This window comes from Leucoraja erinacea, chromosome 34, assembly GCF_028641065.1.
Source record: "Leucoraja erinacea ecotype New England chromosome 34, Leri_hhj_1, whole genome shotgun sequence".
NCBI classification, from domain to species: domain Eukaryota; kingdom Metazoa; phylum Chordata; class Chondrichthyes; order Rajiformes; family Rajidae; genus Leucoraja; species Leucoraja erinaceus.
The window spans coordinates 373,045-392,923 of record NC_073410.1 but is presented as its reverse complement, the minus strand read 5'-3'; the positions used below and the strand labels follow the sequence as shown (position 1 = coordinate 392,923).

At 44.5% G+C, this 19,879-nt stretch overlaps 1 protein-coding gene across 1 annotated transcript; it reads right to left on the bottom strand.

The window, feature by feature from the left end:
• Nucleotides 1-1,383: 1,383 nt before the first annotated feature.
• Nucleotides 1,384-11,657, bottom strand: LOC129712859 (voltage-dependent anion-selective channel protein 2). Its single transcript, XM_055661588.1, has 9 exons — nucleotides 11,573-11,657; nucleotides 6,828-6,899; nucleotides 5,429-5,478; nucleotides 4,323-4,475; nucleotides 3,736-3,788; nucleotides 3,424-3,651; nucleotides 3,091-3,241; nucleotides 2,945-3,002; nucleotides 1,384-2,194 (listed from the first exon to the last, which is right to left on the bottom strand). Exons 2-9 carry the CDS (start codon nucleotides 6,892-6,894, stop codon nucleotides 2,103-2,105), a joined length of 852 nt encoding a protein of 283 aa, XP_055517563.1. The 5' UTR covers nucleotides 6,895-6,899; nucleotides 11,573-11,657; the 3' UTR covers nucleotides 1,384-2,102.
• Between the last annotated feature and the right edge of the window lie 8,222 nt (nucleotides 11,658-19,879).

Below are 19,879 nucleotides of genomic sequence, written 5' to 3'. Positions count from 1 at the left end.
ACATTAACGATCTGCTACGTTGTTAAGGATCCGAGCATCACTCACAATGTGTCACAGGTAATCGTCAGACTATTGCTGACATTTTAATCCATATGGCATTCCATAACAACAAAATCAATGTTACTGTGTAGGAAGGGACTGCAGATGCTGATTTACACTAAGGAAAGACACAAAATGCTGGAGTAACTTAGTGGGTCAGGCAGCATCTCAGCAGAAAAGAAATAGGCAACGTTTTGGGTCGAGACCCTTCTTCAGACAGAAGGGCCTTGCCCCGAAGCATCACCTATTCCTTTTCCCAAGATGCTGCCTGACTGCTGAGCCACTCCAGCATTTTGTGTCTATTTTCACGTGTCCATGCCAATGTTACTGCCTGGGAAAGTTTTTTAATTCCAATAATAAATATCCAGATTAATTCAGCAAGGCAAGAACTTATGTCGCCCTCAATTACTAAACTAATTACTTTCCAGATTAATCAGATGTCAACTTTGACACTTCAATAGGCAATTGTAAGTGATTTAAATTGGCAAAGACAGACATTTGGAAAAGCAATGTAGAATACTAATCATTCTACAAGGTCAAAGCTTTAGTGCTGTAAAAGTGGAACATGCAAGCCAGGCACGACTCGCTGAGTATTCCTGCCATTTTCTTTTTCTTTTATATTTCTTTTGTCGACAGTTTTGATTTTGATGTAGCTTTACGGGTACTACCGTAGAGCAGCAACATGACTGTACAAGTATAACACTCGGACTGGTGCCTGCCCTGTTCAGCTACAGCCCAATAAATGCTCATTTACGACTAAAACAACTTCTGACCAAGCCACACCAAGAGTAATCAAGCCTATTTTCTAGCAAGAGCGTATTTCTGTCTCATTTGCCGACTATTCAATTATTAAAGGGCTAACATTAAACCATAAAATCTTACTGAATTTGCCAGGGCAAGATCAATTGCAAGAGAAATGACAGTGTAAAGTTACATCAAGTGCTCATCCAACAAACAACCTTCCTCAAAGACTATTTCCTTGTCTGCAATACTTTGATACTAACCAATTTGTTGAATTTAGCAAAATAACAAAATCAGAAAGTAGCATTAATTTACACACCTACTACCACCCTGGCAACAAATAGTTTAATTTTATATACCAACATTTTGTATTTTATCAATTAATCCAGTTCCTTCTCTTAAATAATAAAGTCATCTCATAATTAGCACAGTAAAAAGTGGAAATTGAGTCACAAACCCATACAAATCTTCCCATTTCGACACCTTGGGCATTTCCTGCTCCCCCACACCCAGCACACAATAGCTAATCTCCTGTCCTCTAATGCACTGTGTGATGGGCACACTCGGCCACGGAGCAATACAGCAGCAGCAGAGACGTACGAGTTTGCAGTGATCAAACTACAATAGTTTATTATTATTTTGCAACTACTTCCCTTGGGACATTGAGCTGCAAGAAATTCTCCAGACAAGTGCTTCATACATACAGCTGAGCAACAGCTGGGGAAATGCAAACTGGTTTTAAAAATACATGATTTCCTTTCACTGCAATCAAGTTACTGTCCCAAGTAACCTATTGCACTCTCCTGGGGAAGTTGTACAGCATCAAGTGTTACACAAAAGAGCAAGAGGAATAAACAACTGTATTTGATTTTTTTTATTATCATTCAGCATCAACTGTATGGATTTAGGATACCGGAAATAGTTTGAATTTTTGCTACACAGAATCCATAAAATGTTTCAAGTGTAATTTGGATCATTTCAATTTATCCAATTGCAGGTGAACTGACATAGCACAATGTCTCAAGATAGACATTAAATCAGGAAACATGCAGTCACCACTTGTCAGTATTGTGTTTCCATTATTTAGGTTGCTGTAGTAACAGTTAAATACATTTTAAATAAAGAGTGATCTACGACTTCTGAATGACCTTCTAGAGAAGCAAATTTCACATAAAAGAACAGAAACAAAAAGTTCTAAAAATACAGGTATGTGGTTGGTTTGAATCTTTCTTTCCAGGAAAGCTTGTTGCTCAAGTTGGAATTACATGTCACGGCCAAACGTTGCTTTCTTCTGATATCCCTTTTCATCCGAGGTTCTCAGCTTAAGCTTCCAATTCAAGACCCAGGCCAAGTTTGTGACCACCAGAATTGAAACCCTTCCCATCAATCAGGGTGCTCAGTGTCAGCTTTATCCCTGGAATCAACAAGCCAGTGATTAAAAACACATCAGTGCCATGTTTTACAGCATTTTTGCATCAAGCTCCTGTTCACCAAATCTTTGGCAGAAGGCAACAAACGCTGAGACTATACAGCTCTCTGCGCAGTGCAACCTCACCAGACCAGTCAATCACTGCAAGCTGCCACTCCAGTTTGTAGCTTCTCTCCTGCCTTTGTCAACTTCAGCAAAGAGGGAAATAAGGCAACCGAGAGTAGCCCCCTAATGTAAAAACATTCCTCAAACTGCAGACTAAAAAGCGGGCAAGTACAACTGGCAGTTAGATATCATCCTGCTGAAAAAGGACACAGCATCTTACCCAGCAACAATCTCATTGGGAAATCTACACTAACTGCACATTCACTGAAGATAAACACCTTGCATAACTTGGAACCTGAACCATCTTCTTCAACTTTACTGGGCATAGAAATGTGACAGGCAGAAACATTCAAGTTATGGAACTTCAGGGACTCAAGCCATTCACCTTCATTGTCTCAGGAGTTGCAACTCATTTTTCAGTTTGGGTTTTATCAAACATCTGAGGGGTGACGAGGGGAGTGTGGGCAGGTTGAACAAAGCTACAACTGTCAAGCACTTATTCTGAAAGGGAGAGGGAGGGCGGTTCAATGAGCTTCAGGGAAATCCGATTACAATCATTTTACAGTTATCCAACCCATCTAACTACTCATTGTAGCAGTCTTACAACAAATAAAGCAGCTGGAGACATACCTGGCCTAAGAACCTGGCTGTAACCTATTCCAATTAGGCTGGAGTTGTTGACTTTTGCCTGAAAGAGATCAGTAAGATGTTAGCAAGGCAAACATATTGAATTATATTTAAACGACAGGGATCAGAAACCAGAAAGGTGCACTCACAGAAATGGAAGCAGTGGAGTCGAGCTGGTATTTAGCAGCAATGCCAAAGCGGGTGCTATTGTTGCCGGCGGTCCAGGCTAGGTTCACTGCTGTCTCCAGACTATCGCTCACCTTCTGGTAGATTGATCCACCAAATTCAGCACCGTCATTCCTGCAGTAAAATAACCACTTGGTTTAGCTGATTCATGGATAATCCAAAAAGCAGCAATTGCTTATTTACAGACCAAGATTTCTGTTTTAATAACGAAAATAAATGTAAATAGATAACCCACTGCCAAAGGCAAAATCCAAGTGTTTTACCTACGCAAGCATCACTCTATAAATATAACTTACACGTTAGTATGTAGCTGGAAATCTCCGGTTTTGTAACCTACAGCAAAGTTGTTCTGGGTGAGTTTTGATTTGGCTGTGTCAAAAGACATTTGGTAGCCAGCAAGCCAACCCTCATAGCCAGCTACTGCTGAGGCATGGATGGCAGGGCCTGCAAAATCAAAATCCACATCACAGCCCAAGTTGACATATTCACGCTTGTAGGCAGTTTTCACTCTGCCACTCTTCTTGCTGTGGAGGCAAAGTAGGAACATTTAGCGTTCTGTTGACACCAGAAAATAAAGCTGCTGCAATATCTTTCAGAGCTAGAATTACCCAGTGTTAGGCGAGAAGGTGGTGTCAAATGTCAGCTTCAGACCTTTGGCAAGCTGGAAAAGTAAAATAAACATTGTTTCAGTGTACAACCTAATATTCAAGTCACAATTTGGGAGGTAAATGGGGTGTACTACATTTCTGTTCTTGTCCAATATCACAGGTAAACAAACAAAAGTAACTAGATGATGGACATGGAGACAAAGTGCCCTCGCGTTTATTGTTGAAAAACTCTTTCTTCCTCAAGATATTGAGCATCGCTTGTGAGTTGTGCCACGCAAATGTTCACACTGGCACCCTACAGTTTTCCAAATGGGTAAACTCTCAGGCCAGAAGGTATTTTTGCTTCCACCCTCACTCATTCATTAAATTTCCAATATGCTGGAGGAACAGTGGGTCGAACAGCATTGATGGGGAGGAAATAGGGGCTGATATAGGGCGTCAACATACAGTCAACAATTCCTGCCCCACCCACCACACAACAGTTGATGCTCAGCCTGTCGAGTTCCTCCAGTAGATTGTTGCTCCAAATCACAGCATCTGCAGCCTCTTGTCTCCAACTCAACTTGTCATCAACTAAAATGAATTACCTGATCTTCAATTGCAATTTCTGTGCCCAAAGTGTTATCAGTGTTCCATTTCTCCGTAAACGTGAGGCCATATTCAGACCACTTGTACTTGGTTTCCAAGCTGCCAGACACTTTCCCACTCTCAGTGTTTGAAGATCCGGAAGTTGTGAATTCCTGTTAAATTTTGAAATAATGGGCGTTCAATATTACTTGTAAATACAGACCTACTTAATTGATGAATTCTGCAGAATCATATTTACACACTGTAATATCTTCATCCATTTACACTGGGACAGTTAATGTCCCATTGCTGTATGTGTAGCTTACCGAAACACACTCCCAAACCTTTTTCACCACATGATGGGGGGGCGGGGAGAAAGAGTAGAAATCCATGAAGATTCCTGGGTTCTCTTCAAGATCAATTACTTTGAATGGAAACATTCTTATAAAGAACCATCGCGCCACTTAGGCACACAAAACAGACTGTAGCAGGGGCCTGTAAATGAACAAGCCAAAGTTTATGGTCTCTATTCCTGGTTCATTGCTTACAGGTGACTATAATCCACAGAGCAAAGGAGGCAGAGGGGCGACATTATAGAGGTGTATAAAATCATGAGGGGAATAGGGAGAATGAACAGGGCAGAGAGGTCAAGATCCAAACAACACAGGTTTAAGGTGAGGGGGGGAGGGTTTATTTTTAGTGTGCCGATGCTTCATCTAGCACTTCTAAACTCCTCACTCAACCAATTGTTCCCTGGGCTAATATTAATGGTACAGTTGGGGGTGTGAGCCCTAGAGGTTTAAAGAAGGTTTCAGGCATTTGTGGCAGTGAGCCCACTGGTGAGGAAACAGTCTATAGGAGGTGAAAGGTGAAGGACCATGCCTATATTGGCCTACTGAAAGGTCCAGACACTCTGTGCCCCTGAACACAATGAACACAACTGTCATTAAACAAACAGATATCACCACAGGTGCTCTGTAGATTAATCCCCAAGCAGTTCTTTATGGATGACCACATTTTCCCTGAAAAACGGCTATTTCTTTGAAGATCCACCATCGAACATTGCGAGCTAATACTTTACAAGTAAACCAATTCTGTTGGCAAGAAAGTAGTAAATTAAGCTCACCACTCCACTCTGTGACTTGGTTTTCACTTCCAGTTTTACCAAACCGAAGCCTAGGACATAGCACACAATCAGAACAGGCCTTTGTATTTTAATTACATTTAATTCAAAATGGTGATGAAAACATCACTGTTAACTACATGAAAACAGGTGAATGCAAGCGTCTCAGTCAGCTCGCAAGTGGGGCTTCACAATTCAAGGCTATCGCGATACCACGGCATGATTATACAACTGTTTACAGTGTAAATGAGATTGATGTCTGAAATGATAACACCAACGACTTTATGTGTAGGAAAGAACGGCACATGCTGGTTTAAACCGAAGGTAGACACAAAATGCTGGAGTAACTCAGATATTCTTCAGACTGAAGAAGGGTCTCGATCTGAAATGTCACCCATTCATTCTCTCCAGAGATGGTGCCTGTCCCGCTGAGTTATTCCAGCATTTTGTGTCTACACCAATGTCCATACTTAAAAAAAAAAAAAAATCTGCCACTTATATTATAATGAAAAAGATCTGTTTGGGTACAAGTTAAAATCAGATTCAAATTGATTCATGCAAAATAATTAGCATTTTTTATAGCCAACTGCACTGTTAGAGAGCCAGGTTCCAGTAGAGTCACAACTCCCATCACATCAGTTTACAAATCCACATCAGAAAGGGCAAATTCAAACATATTAATACATGTGTGTAAATAGTGTCAAAGAATGTTATTCATTCAAATAAATAACCCAATTTGTTTACTGAATGCCAACTCATTGTTCAACGTATAACGATCATGCAAAACAACATTCTAAAATCTCTCACACCCAAAATATATCCAAAAGCATTCTACATTAAGGGCCATTTACCCATTTGTGATCAACTCCATCTGCATTTCAGTTAAGCAAATAATAATTTGCAAAAAGGTGAACTGCTTCCGAAATAGGGTCAGTGGTGCAGTGAATAGCTGAGAAACACATGACCCAGCCAGAACAAGAGCAGCCACGCCTATCTAAGCTTTCTAGCCTCTCATTTAATGAACAGGATGAAGGGATATCAAAAATAATGAATGGCTTTGAAAGAGCAGGTAAAAAAATGGTTCTCGGGTTATACAAATTGGTAGTTAAAGAACAAAAAGAAGATGGGAGGGGGAGCGGGGGGGGGAGTAAAATGAAGGTCAATTAAATGTTTTGTATAATATGGTCAACAGGAACAAAGTCCTGAATTTATAAGGACATTAGGTGAACATTTATAAAGGAAATGAACCAAATTGATTACTACCCATGATTAGAGACTACAGCAGGTGGAAATGTGTAACTGAATGGCTTTCCTCTGGACTGTAACTGATAATACAAGATCCAAGCACATACATACTAACAGATCTATCTTTTACAAACAGTAGGTGTGTAGAATTATTTACCATAGCCTTTGTTGAAAATATCTCTGGCTGATTTGCCAAGGTCTGTATATGAAGGAGGTATGGCCATTGTATCTGCAGAAAAGAACATTTAATGATAAACCAAATAATGTTACTTGATTATACCAATCCCTAATTACAAAACAATTATATAAAGATTCCAGGTGCGGCAGAGGTTCACCTGCACCTCCTCCAACCTCATCTATTGCATCCGCTACTCTACATCGGTGTAGGCTTGGTGATCGCTTCACCGAACACCTCCACTCGGTTCGCAATAACCAACCCGATCTCCCGGGGGCTCTCCCACAGCTTACTGTCCCTGCATCTTCCTTTCTTCTCCCCCCCACATCAGTCTGAAGAAGTGTTTTGGCTCAAAACGTTGCCTATTTCCTTTGCTCCATAGATGCTGCCGCACCCGCTAAGTTTCTCCAGCAATTTTGTCTACCTAGCATCCTCAATAAGCTGCTAATGCCAAAAGAATCCTTCAAAATTGAAGGTGAAGTTGTCGGTCGGCAAGGGAATGATGTGGGGAAACACAGTTAATGGGAATTAAAGTCTTGTTCAGGCAGGATCAGAGTGAAGCAAGAAGCTGGATGGATGACTACCTCCAGGATGCAAACCACAACCACTACTGGGAATGTGTTTGCCGAACATTTTAGATTTACTATCAACACACATTAGCAAGAAAACAAACTGCATCCCATTGAATGATCATTCTTAAATCACAAACTGTTTTGATATATAAATTTGCAAGCATATTGGACCACTTCTAGCATTGCATTAAAGAACCAACTCAGATCAAACAGCATCCTTTCCCCACAGCGACAATTAAGCAGTGCAATCCAAATAAAGGAGACCACCAAGAGAATGGAGGTTTGATATTTTCCAAACACCACAGGCCCTAACTTGTACTTTCTTCATAGTGTAGGTATGGAATGAGGTCCTAGAGGAATTGTTCAAGGTGGGTACAAAAAAGACATTGGACGGATAAGTCAACCAGAGGAGTATGGGCCAAGCACAGGCAAATGGGATTAGCGCAGGTAGGCAATATGGTCGGCATAGAAACCTGGGCCAAAGAGTCTATTTCCATGCTCTATAATTCTGACTATGTAAAAAATTTGCCCCTTAGGTCCATTAGCAGTAGAAGCATCTTTTAAATCTATGCCCTCTAGCTGTAGACTCCTTGACCTTTGGAAATAAACTGATTATTTACCTTATCCAAGGTAGATAAAAATGCTGGAGGAACTCAGCAGGTGAGATAGCGTCTATGGAGCGATGGAATAGGTGACGTTTCGGGTCGAGACCCTTCTTGAGACTGATGTGGAGGTGTGGGGGGGGGGAGACGGGGAGAAGAATGGAAGAGGCGGCGACAGTAGGCTGTGGGAGGGCTGGGGAGGGGAAGGAGAGAGAAAGCAAGGGCTACCTGAAATTGGAGAAGTCAATGTTCATATCGCTGGGGTGTAAGCTACCCAAGTGAAAAATGAGGTGCTCACTCTGGCCATGGAGGAGGCCCAGGACAGAAAGGTTGGATTCGGAATGGGATGAGGAGTTGAAGTGCTGAGCCACCGGGAGATCAGGTTGGTGAGTGCGAGCTGAGCGGAGGTGTTGGGCGAAGCGATCGCCAAGCCTGCGCTTGGGCTCACCGATGTAGAGCAGCTGACACCTAGAGCAGCGGATGCAATAGATGAGGTTGGAGGAGGTGCAGGTGAACCTCTGCCGCACATGGAAAGTTTGGGTCCTTGGATGGAATCAGGGGGGGAGGTAAAGTGACAAGTGTAGCATTTCCTGCGGTTGCATGGGAAAGTACCGGGGAGGGGGTGGTTTGGGTGGGAAGGGATGAATTGACCAGGGATTGATCAAGAAACCATTCTCCCTGGTCAATTCATCCCTTCCCACCCAAACCACCCCCTCCACTGGCACTTTCTGCTGTTCTTTCTTAAACATTTACCTTATCCATGTCCTTCATGGTTTTATACATCTACAAGGTCAACCCCCACCCAGCCTCCTACACTCCAGGGTAAAGTGTCACAGCCAATTTAATCTTGTCTTATAACTCGAGACCTTCATTTCAAGTATGATCCTTGTGAATCTTTTCTGCACCTATTCCAGGTTGGTGACATCCCACAACGAATGACAAAAACTACACACAAAATATTGCCAAGTGTGGGTTCACTAAGATATTTTACTAGTTGTAACATGGCATCCCAATGTTTGTATTCAACACTGTGATTGATGAAGGCAACCGTGCCAAACACCTTTCTTCACCACCCTGTCTTTCTATAACATCATGCTAATTCTCTCAGCTTCGTTACATCCTCTAGCACTGCCATTTACTTTGCATGTCCTGTCTGGGAGGAATACATAGGTTAACCTATGATGAACGTTTGTCAGCACTGGGCCTGTACTCGCTGGAGTTTAGGAGAAAGGGGGAACCTCATTGAAACATGCAGAATAGTGAAAGGCTTGGATAGAATGGATTTGGAGAGGATGTTTCCACGAGTGGGAGAGTTTAGGACTAGAGGTCATAGCCTCAGAATTAAAGGAACGTTCTTTTAGGAAGGTGATGAGGAGAAATGTCTTTAGTCAGTGGGTGGTGAATCTGTGGAATTCTTTGCCACAGAAGGCTGTGGAAGTCGTCAATGGATATTTTTAAGGCAGAGATACGTAGATTCTTGATTAGTATAGATGCCAGAGGATATGGGGAGAAGGCAGGAGAATGGGGGTAGGAGAGAGCGATAGATCAGCCATGAATGTATGGCGGAGTAGACTTGATGGGCTGAATGGCCTAATTCTATTCCAATCACTTATGCCATGGTTTAATTAACCAAAATATGAGCTATCCTTCAGTCATCTACCTTGCAACTCTTCAGACTCAACAATACATGATTCTGATAGAGCTGGCAACATCCCACCAAGCGCCTACCCTGCCTCAGGATATGAAATGAAAATGCCAAATAAGACCACAGGGACTTAATAAACACTAAAATGACCACCTGAACTATTGGCCACAAGTGGAACGCTCCGCTGATAAAATTAATACTCAAAGCTCCTAAAATTTTCTCCTAAAATATTTCACCATCTTCCATGTCATGTGATGGCTTCCACAAACATTAAAAGCTGCAAGATTAAATTTGAATACAATATTCCATCTTCTACCATATCAATCCACACTCTATCCAAACCCCTCTGCACCATATTCTATTGTCACCGAGCTAGCTGCTACAAGGGACATGACAGCAATGCCAACAAATTGTTGATCTTGTTAATGAGAATCCTGCAGCAAACCAACTGATATTACAAGTTCTATGCATGGGAAGCAAAGGGCTAAAGCAATTAACTGCCAGGTACAGCACATTGATTTAATCTGCAGGCACCATGTTCTGCAAACATTTTCTCATGTATTCAGATCCTTAAGCTTCACTTTTGGTTTGAAGTTTGCAACAATATTACTGAATTCTGCAAACAAGAGGTTGATGATTTGTCAAATACATTTCTAAACTGCACAAGGGCCAAGAAAGGTTAAGCTCAGTACGTTGTTTCATGCTACAGATAACTTTGTGCACAGGGAAGCAATTACCAACAGGTACGCAGGACCCATCTAATGTGCTGACGTGACCATTCTCCAATCAGCAGAACTGCCGAATCCAACAGAATGTAAAAATATTGGCTGCAATGATCATGAAATAAGAGCAAGATTGGTGTGGATTTGTAACATATGTTCAATTATCATGTGTCCAGATACAAACCAACCATTCTTTCCCTCAAAGCAACAGCCCATTTGGAAGCCAAATTATCATTTTTATCAGGATATACTAAAAACAAGTCCTGGTGAATATCCTCCCAACAGGTCAGGTATACATGTGTACCATACTGTGTACTGGTAACCTATTCAGTCCCTCAAACCTAATGCATTTTCTTCTCCCATAATGATATTCTAGCACCTTTCATTAATTAAAAATGTAAAACATTTAGAACCAGTTATTTCAACTAGGAACCCTGGGCCGGGGAATGGCAGGAGGTGGAGGCCGGGCCGGTGTCTGTCTGTCTGTCTGCCCACACACACTATCCCGGGCCCCCACACACTACCCCGGGCCCACACACTCTATCCCGGGCCCACACGGGCCTACACACTCTATCCCGGGCCCACTGGGGCCTACACGGGCCCACTCGGGCCTACACACACTATCCCGGGCCTACACACACTATCCCGGGCCCACACACTCTACCCGGGCCCACACACTCTATCCCGGGCCCACACACGGGCCACACACACACACTATCCCGGGCCCACACACTCTATCCCGGGCCCACACACTCTATCCCTATCCCGGGCCCACACTATCCCGGGCCCACACACTCTACCCCGGGCCCACTCGGGCCTACACACTCTATCCCGGGCCCACACGGGCCTACACACTCTATCCCGGGCCTACACACACTATCCCGGGCCCACACACTCTATCCCGGGCCCACACACTCTATCCCGGGCCCACACGGGCCTACACACACTATCCCGGGCCCACACACTCTATCCCGGGCCTATCCCGGGCCCACTGGGGCCCACACGACCCTACACGACCCTACACGACCACTACCCGGACCTACACGACCCTACACGACCCCACCCGGGCCTACACGACCCCACACGACCACTACCCGGACCCACTCGGGCCTACACGGGCCCACCCGGGCCTACACGGACCCACTGGGGCCTACACGACCACGACCCGGACCCGCCCAACACGTACCCGCCGCCGCTCCGGGTTTGAGGACGAAGTGAAGGAGACAGCGCCGCGCACGCGCACTACCACCTCCAGCAGGGCCCCAGCCCGTGGCCGCGGCGCGCCTGTCACTAGGTCCCCGGACAGCGGCATAAGCCCCGCGCTGCAGCGGCTCCGGCAATCACGCGTCCCCGCCCCCTTCTCCCCCCCCTCCCTCGCCCCGACCTACCCGGTACCCGTACACACGGAGAAGGAATTCCCGTCCGGCTACCGGGGCACTGTGTGGGCCAGCTGTGGACCGTGGGCCCGCTCTGCCCCCTGGCGGCCGCACCGCTAGTTGCAACTCTCCTTCCCATTGACTATAGGGGGGGTTGCACGAAAGGTCACCGGGTCATAGGAGGGGGTTGCACGAAAGGTCACCGGGTCATAGGGGGGGGTTGCACGAAAGGTCACCGGGTCATAGGAGGGGGCCCCCTTGTTGCACGAAAGGTCACCGGGTCATAGGGGGGGTTGCACGAAAGGTCACCGGGTCATAGGAGGGGGTTGCACGAAAGGTCACCGGGTCATAGGGGGGTTGCACGAAAGGTCACCGGGTCATGGGGCTCGGCACACGGAGCCGCTAAATCCAACTGGAAGACATCCGTCACTTCCGGTATATGTTATTAATGCTAGAAATGCGTACTTTCCTACCTGTTAAAAACCGCCAAAATGTTGAATTTTTGCGCTGAAACAAATTGTGGGAGTCGGGGTAAGTGTGAGAAACATGAACCCAACTTTAGAATTCCAAACGTGAAGTGAAATAAAGGTATCGAGAAGCGAGAACTGAAGGGACTACAGCAGCTAAAGTGCTTGGTAAACATTGAGAATATTGGGAATTATCGCGTTTGCATTTCATCAATAGTAAGGCATTATTTGTGTTTTTTCTTGATTCCTTTGGTATCTAAAAATTCTCAGAAGTGATAAATTTGGCTGTAAATTTTTCTTCAGGTGCGTTTTCATTTTGTATGCAAATACCCACGAGAACCATGGGCGATTTAAAAAAATTACAGCCAGATTTATCACTTCTGAAACTTTTTAGATGCCAAAGGAATCAAGAAAAAACACAAATAATGCCTTAGTTGATGAAACGGCCAATGTTCGCCAAGCACTCTGGATGTTGTTGTCACTTCAGCTCTCGTTTTTATCTACCGTCATTTCTCCTCACTTTTGGAATTCTGAAGTATGCTAAATGTCTCACACGCTTATCCCGATTTCCATAATTATTTACAGCGCAAAAATTGACAATCTCAGCGGGTTTTAACGGGGCCGCTACGCTGGAAACAATGGCAAGTGCCTACCTGCAGTACATCGCGTGTAATCCATTTGGAGTAGCGTAGCAACAGTACGGGTCATGGGTCGTGACCCGACTGCCGTGAAACCTCCCTATGGCACCTCTAATTTTAAAATATTATAAAAGATTAATAAAGCTTAAACAAAACAACATGTAATAATTAAAGTAGACGGTCAGGACGGTACTGGTACATAAACTTGAACATGGGTAAGAATATTTTATTATATAAAATCCAAAAATATATTGGGAAATGTTTGAAAACTTAGTTGTTTCGTGGTTGAATATTATCAACACAGATTAAACAAGGGAGAGAAAAAACTGAATAAGACTGAGGGAAAACTACGGTAAAGAACTAATGCATGCTGACAGATGTAGGAGTGAACATGTGGCAGGTGAGGTGGTGTGTGGCTGTACCAGAGTCTGACTGCCGAGGGCAATAGTGAGTACAATGGAAGGTACACAAAATTGCTGGAGAAACTCAGCGGGTGCAGCAGCATCAATGGAGCGAAGGAAATAGGCAACGTTTCGGGCCGAAACTCAGTCTGAAGAAGGGTTTCAGCCCGAAACGTCGCCTATTTCCTTCGCTCCATAGATGCTGCTGCACCCGCTGAGTTTCTCCAGCATTTTTGTGTACCTTCGATCTTCCAGCATCTGCAGTTCCTTCTTGAACACAACAGTGAGTACAATGGGTCAGTAAATAACGGTAAAATCAGAGAAAGACACAGAGACACAGTAACTCAGCGGGTCAGGCAGCATCTGTGGAGAACATGGATAGGTGACGTTTCAGGTCAGGACTCTTGTACAATACAATCAGAGAATTCTGGCTCATAATGCCGGGAAATGGTGCCGGCCTTTGACAGCCTCCCACAGTCATGCATGACTGACTCACAGAAGATGACTACATTCTGGTCTCACTACACTCCCTCTCAGCTCCCCAGAAAATTATGCAACAATTTAGCAGCTGGTAAATGGAAAAATATGGCCTGCTACTGATTTAACCAGGGTCAATGATATTTCAAGGTGTTTAAGATTGTTGACTTGCTTATCACCCATTCCTTATCATTTCACCAGCTATCGCTGCATTACACATGACACAGCGGTCTTGGTGGACGGCAGTCAATCATGTCTTGTTCAGGTTATTTTATTTCTCCAGAGGGGCTGATGTCAAAGACTAGAGGACATAGCATTAAGGTAAGAGGGGTCAAATTTAAAGGAGATATGCAGGGCAATTTCCTTTTACACTGAGGTCGGTGTTTTACAGTATGTTTTTGATGTTTCTCGGTGTGTTTTGTGTGGGGGGGGGGCGGAGTGAGGGGGAAACCGTTTCGGTCGCCTCCCCCGTGGCCTAACAGCAGAAGTCCAGAGGTGGCACGCACACCCCCATCCACATTAACGGGACGGAGGTGGAACGTGTTTCTAGCTTCAGGTTCCTGGGAGTCAACATCTCCGATGACCTCTCTTGGACCCACAATACCTCTACTCTGATCAAGAAGGCTCATCAGCGTCTCTTCTTCCTGAGGAGACTGAAGAAGGTCCATCTGTCTCCTCAGATCCTGGTGAACTTCTACCGCTGCACCATCGAGAGCATCCTTACCAACTGCATCACAGTATGGTATGGCAACTGCTCTGTCTCCGACCGGAAGGCATTGCAGAGGGTGGTGAAAATTGCCCAACGCATCACCGGTTCCACGCTCCCCTCCATTGAGTCTGTCCAAAGCAAGCGCTGTCTGCGGAGGGCGCTCAGCATCACCAAGGACTGCTCTCACCCCAACCATGGACTGTTTACCCTCCTACCATCCGGGAGGCGCTACAGGTCTCTCCATTGCCGAACCAGCAGGTCGAGGAACAGCTTCTTTCCGGCGGCTGTCACTCTACTCAACAACGTACCTCGGTGACTGCCAATCACCACCCCCCCCCCGGACACTTATTATTTTTTATTCAAATCGTTTGCTATGTCGCTCTTCAAGGGAGATGCTAAATGCATTTCGTTGTCTCTGTGCTGTACACTGACAATGACAATTAAAATTGAATCTGAAGTGGATCAGCGTGGCCTTTCCCGGAGACGCGCTGGGGCTCGCCGTAGGGGAGCGCTCCGTTCACTGGCCCACGGCAGCCGGTAGCCTGAAGCCGCGGTCTGCACAGCTTATATTGTGTATTGTGTGTTCTTCATCATTGTACCGCTGCTGACAAATTCATTTCACTTGCACTTTATGTGCAATGTGACGAATAAAACTGATTGATTGATTGATCATGGTTGGGAATAGACAAAAATGCTGGAGCAACTCAGCGGGTGCAGCAGCATCTATGGAGCGAAGGAAATAGGCGACGTTTTGGGCCGAAACCCTTCTTCAGACTGGGGGGGGGGGGGGGGGGGGAGGTGGGGGGAAGAGAAGGAAAAGGAGGAGGGGCCCGAGGGCTGAGGAAGAGCTAGGAAGGGGAGGAGACAGCAAGGGTTAACGGAAATGGGAGAATTCAATGTTTATGCCACTAGGGTGCAGACTACCCAAGCGGAATATGAGGTGCTGTTCCTCCAATTTACTCTGGCCATGGTGGAGGCCCAGGACAGAGAGGTCGGATACGGGGAGTTGAAGTGCTGAGCCACCGGGAGATCAGGTTGGTTAATGCAGACCGACTGGAGGTGTTCGGCGAAACGATCGCCAAGCCTACGCTTGGTCTCACCGATGTAGATCAGCTGACATCTAGAGCAGCGGATGCAATAGATGAGGTTGGAGAAGATGCAGGTGAACCTCGGTCGCACCTGGAACGACTGCTTGGGTCCTTGAATGGAGTCGAGGTGGGAGGTAAGGTTTGGGTCAGATTTGGGTGGCAGATACAATAGTGGCATTAGATATGCAAGGAATGGAGGAATCTGGATCACTTTCAGGCAGAGGAAATTAGTTTAACGGCATCGTGTTCAGCAGACATTGTGGGCCAAAGGGCCTGTTTCTCTGCTGTCCTGTTCTATGTTCTTGTTCATAATCCCCCCTACTTTTGCATTCAATTTTCTTAAGCAAGAAACAATAACATGGTTAATTTTATTAATAATAATTTGCAATGCAGATCATGCTCTGTCTCCCAGACCTCTCTGCACCTAGTCAGGTCTCTATCACTTGCTATGTAGGTCATCTTTTGGCAATTACTTATTGCAGCCAGGTGCTGGATATATTGTTGCAAGGTCCAAGGTAACTAGGTTACTAGTAATATGTTGCCTGCATCAACCTAGTTGTAACTAGGAAATAAAAAGGCATTGATAACCATGAAATATGGAACAAATTTATTCAGTTGTACACAAAAACATTCTGGATTTTTTACTAGACGTCAGCAAAAGCTAACAAAAGGCATCATTATAAAGATGGAATTACACAGAGCTGATGCACAGACCTCTGCAAACACTGTTTTACACAATCCTTTATTACTTTTAATTAAGCAAAATGCAAATGTAAACATTAAAGACCTCTGATTTAAACTTGTTAAATAACAGTAATACTGAACAGTACTTTAAACCTATAAGTAAACAGGCTAGAGTTATTTTTATTATGGGGCTTCATGTTTATCCATAGAATTGATAAAAGGTAATTAACTGGGTGCTTGTAAGATAAAAGTTCTGATGTCTAACTTCATGGTTTAAATGAAACACTTGAGTTGTACAGTCTCACGCTCACAAACATCCAGCCTGTACTGAACAATGTAATCTTATTTTAGTTTGCAATCTTATTCAACACCAGGCTATTCTACAGCATTCCCATTGATGCCACTGGATCATATCTCCCCTTCAGTGGGTTGCCACCTATGGGCACATTGACAGGGTCAACACCTCTCAGTTGCAGAGTTGACAAAATATCAAAGGCTTATCCCCACTGTATCCCGCTCACTTTCCTTCACCTCTGTTAATTTGAGCCTGACCAGGTTCTATTTCAAATGAAATGCAAGGGAACATTCCAGGTAGAGGTGTAGGAAGCAGTGGCAGGTGGGACTGGCAGGACTGACCCAGTCTCTCAACCTCTGGCCATTGTACAAACCAGAACGCTCACATGCCCATTTGATCCGATCATCACTAACCTATCTGTCTCATTCCTTGCCAGTGATCTTTCCCAGAGTTTACATAGCAGGACAAGAATAATTTGTAGATTTGAACTCAAGGCACCAATGATTAAGAAATCAGCTGGTCCCAGATGTCAGAAAGAGAATAAATGCATTTCATAACGCACTGGGTTACAGAGAACATGTTTAACTAAAGTTATCCCTTGCCCTGATCCACAAAGTGCTGTTTGGTTAGGCAGGTATCTCTTTGGACAAGGCCATCATTTCAACATCCACGACCCATGAGCAGAATCATCCAGAACTCTTCCCGCCAGCAGCGACAGGGAGCTGAAGAACTCGGAGAAGCCCTAGTAACGGAGGTTTGTCTGATTAATACGGATGGTGAGGAATGGCTGCAGGATAGTACTCAGGCACTGTAGGAATACCAGGGTCACTGTAAATGTCAGAGACCATTAGTCGCTCAGTGTGTGAAGTCGTTCTAGGATCATTAGAACACATTACTATCCTCAATTATCATGACTTTCTGCAGCAAAACTGCTGAAGTAGATATCTTGTGTAAAACTGCCATCAGTGTTTGGTTGGGAATGCTGAGTATTCACATCGATGAATCATCTGAGCAAGCTCATGGGGAGGGTAGAAGAAGGAAAGAGCTCCTCACCACAAATGCCAAACATTCATTCTACAGCAGGAGATAGGATGAAATAATTCCCATCTCACTTCACAAACTGGTCAACATGTTAACAAGTGGACAACATTTCAGGTCAAATTCAGTGCAATCACAGCAGCAACCTTTCAGGCAATGCAAATGTTTTACTACTTTGACTACTAACAGAATAAAAGGATTTAAGTGAGTGAGTGACGCTCAGAGACACTGACAGGTTTCCTGCACTCTGACTGCAGTTACATCTACCACTTCACAAAGCTGGAAGGAAAGGTCAATAAAGCCAGGCTCTGACTCCAGCGGTGAAACAGCCACAGGAATCTCCTGGCAGTAGGAGACGAGAGAGCGGTCACTCTGCTGCAAGGAGTACAGGCAGTCAGGTGGGAAGGGAATAATTGCAGCCGATCTGTGGGGTGCAGAGAAGTATAAAGGTTTATATTTTGGTGGGAAGCATGGGAAGGGGCAATCCAAATGAGGGCAGAGTTCTAAATAAGTACAGGAACAGAAAGATGTGAGATGTACATGCACAAGTGTTGTAGGTTGAGATGCGACCCTGGGCATTAACAATAAAGGTGAATATTAAACTACAGCTCCAGCAAGAGATTTACCAAAGGCATGGATAAGGGTTAGTTGTGGAAAGACAGGAGAGGCTGAAGCTCTCCTTGGAACAGAAATACTCATGACTGTTCTACAGGCAGCATCTTAAATCACGAACGTCAGAGAGAAACTGTTTTATTGGCAAGCACTCAGGCGCAAAGTGTGGTGATGGACAAGAGAACCAAATGACACAAGGATTTTACAGTGGTGGTTGTGGAAGCACTTCCAGGGTCAGTGGATGCAGATTCAGTGTAATGTTCAAAAGGGTTTGGACAGAGGGAATGTGATGGAGCTTTGCCAGAGACTCAGGCACTGTCAACGGAAGACAAGGATAGGTTGGGCCAGTACAGAGTTCAGTGCAGGCGATGATCTTAAAGGTACATACCAATTCTGATGGTGCCTGACAGGGGAGATGCTGGAATGACGTTTTCCCCATGACTTTGGTTTGCACGTCCAGGTATTGTCATCTGTAAGTAACAGCCCAGTCATTTGTGACTCGGTGCAGGAGATGCTTTTCACCCATATAGTGGGTGGAGACCATCACTGTTGTGTTCAGGACAGAGAAGATTAGATTTTTGGATATTCAGGGAATGAGGGAGAGCAGGATAGTGCAACATGGTGGTGTTGATCAGCCTTGTCCTAAAGAACAAAAGGCGACTTCTGACATTCCAAGTTCTGGTATCATCATCTGATCAAATTAACCTGCAAATTACAATAATAAGTCTGGAAGAAACAATAAATATTAGCTGGTTTGTCAGCTTCTTGCAAATATGAAAAGCCATTCCTTCACCATTTTCCATGTTAAACTGTGGCCTGAGGATAGCAAACACAGCCCTAGTCTGCAGGCAAGAGGTGACAAGTGGTACTATCACCTGTGGGGGGACTCTATAGTCTAAACTATCCAAGCATTAATGATAAATCCCATCTCAAAGTCAATAAGAACTACTGAATTCTATAAATGATGGTTTAGATAACATTTTATATTGCAAATAGTGTATTCTAATAAACTACGTAAGTTTGTAAACATTACAAGTGGTTGTCGAGTGTTTTTTCTGAGTACATTCAGTCTGACAATGAATACTGCTTGTCCGTCGAGGTCCACAAAGCCACAGCTAGCAAACGGCAGCTCAAAGGGAAATCGGTTACACTCACAATGCAATCAATGTTGCTCCAAATGTTGTTTTGTTTCTTTAGGAACAGATACTTTGTGCACTTCATGGTGACATTGTAGAATGAGAATGCATTTTTAAAGTTTCTCCAGAATTCCTACACCTCTTTAGTGTTTCCTCAGACAAGTGCAAAACCAGAGTTCCCTGAAATAAAACCGAGCGAGAAACACACTAGAGGGATTCCTCACACGAACATATCAACGAGGAATGCAGAGAAAAACTTCTTCTAAACACCTCAAATGCCAATCTTTGTCACTCACTGGCTCCATCATTTAAAATATTCATCTCAATGTGGAAAAAAAGAGATTATTTGGAATGTAGCAGCAGTACGTCCTGTGGGCTTGTTGTTCCCTCACATCACCATCCTAAACTGTGCCTGGCCTAACCCCAACCCCACCCCAACAGTGCCCTACCATCCTCTAAACTGTGCCTGGCCTAACCCCAACCCCACCCCAACAGTGCCCTACCACCCTCTAAACTGTGCCTGGCCTAACCCCAACCCCATCCCAACAGTGCCCGACCATCCTAAACTGTGC

Bases quoted from the DNA above. Each gene is read 5' to 3' on its own strand.
- LOC129712859 (XM_055661588.1), bottom strand. From the start codon at position 6,894: ATGGCCATACCTCCTTCATATACAGACCTTGGCAAATCAGCCAGAGAT. The intron at 5,479-6,827 runs GTAAATAATTCT...GCTATGTCCTAG, and splicing joins TATTTTCAACAAAGGCTATG to GCTTCGGTTTGGTAAAACTG. The intron at 2,195-2,944 runs GTATGTCTCCAG...TGTTGATTCCAG, and splicing joins CAGCCAGGTTCTTAGGCCAG to GGATAAAGCTGACACTGAGC.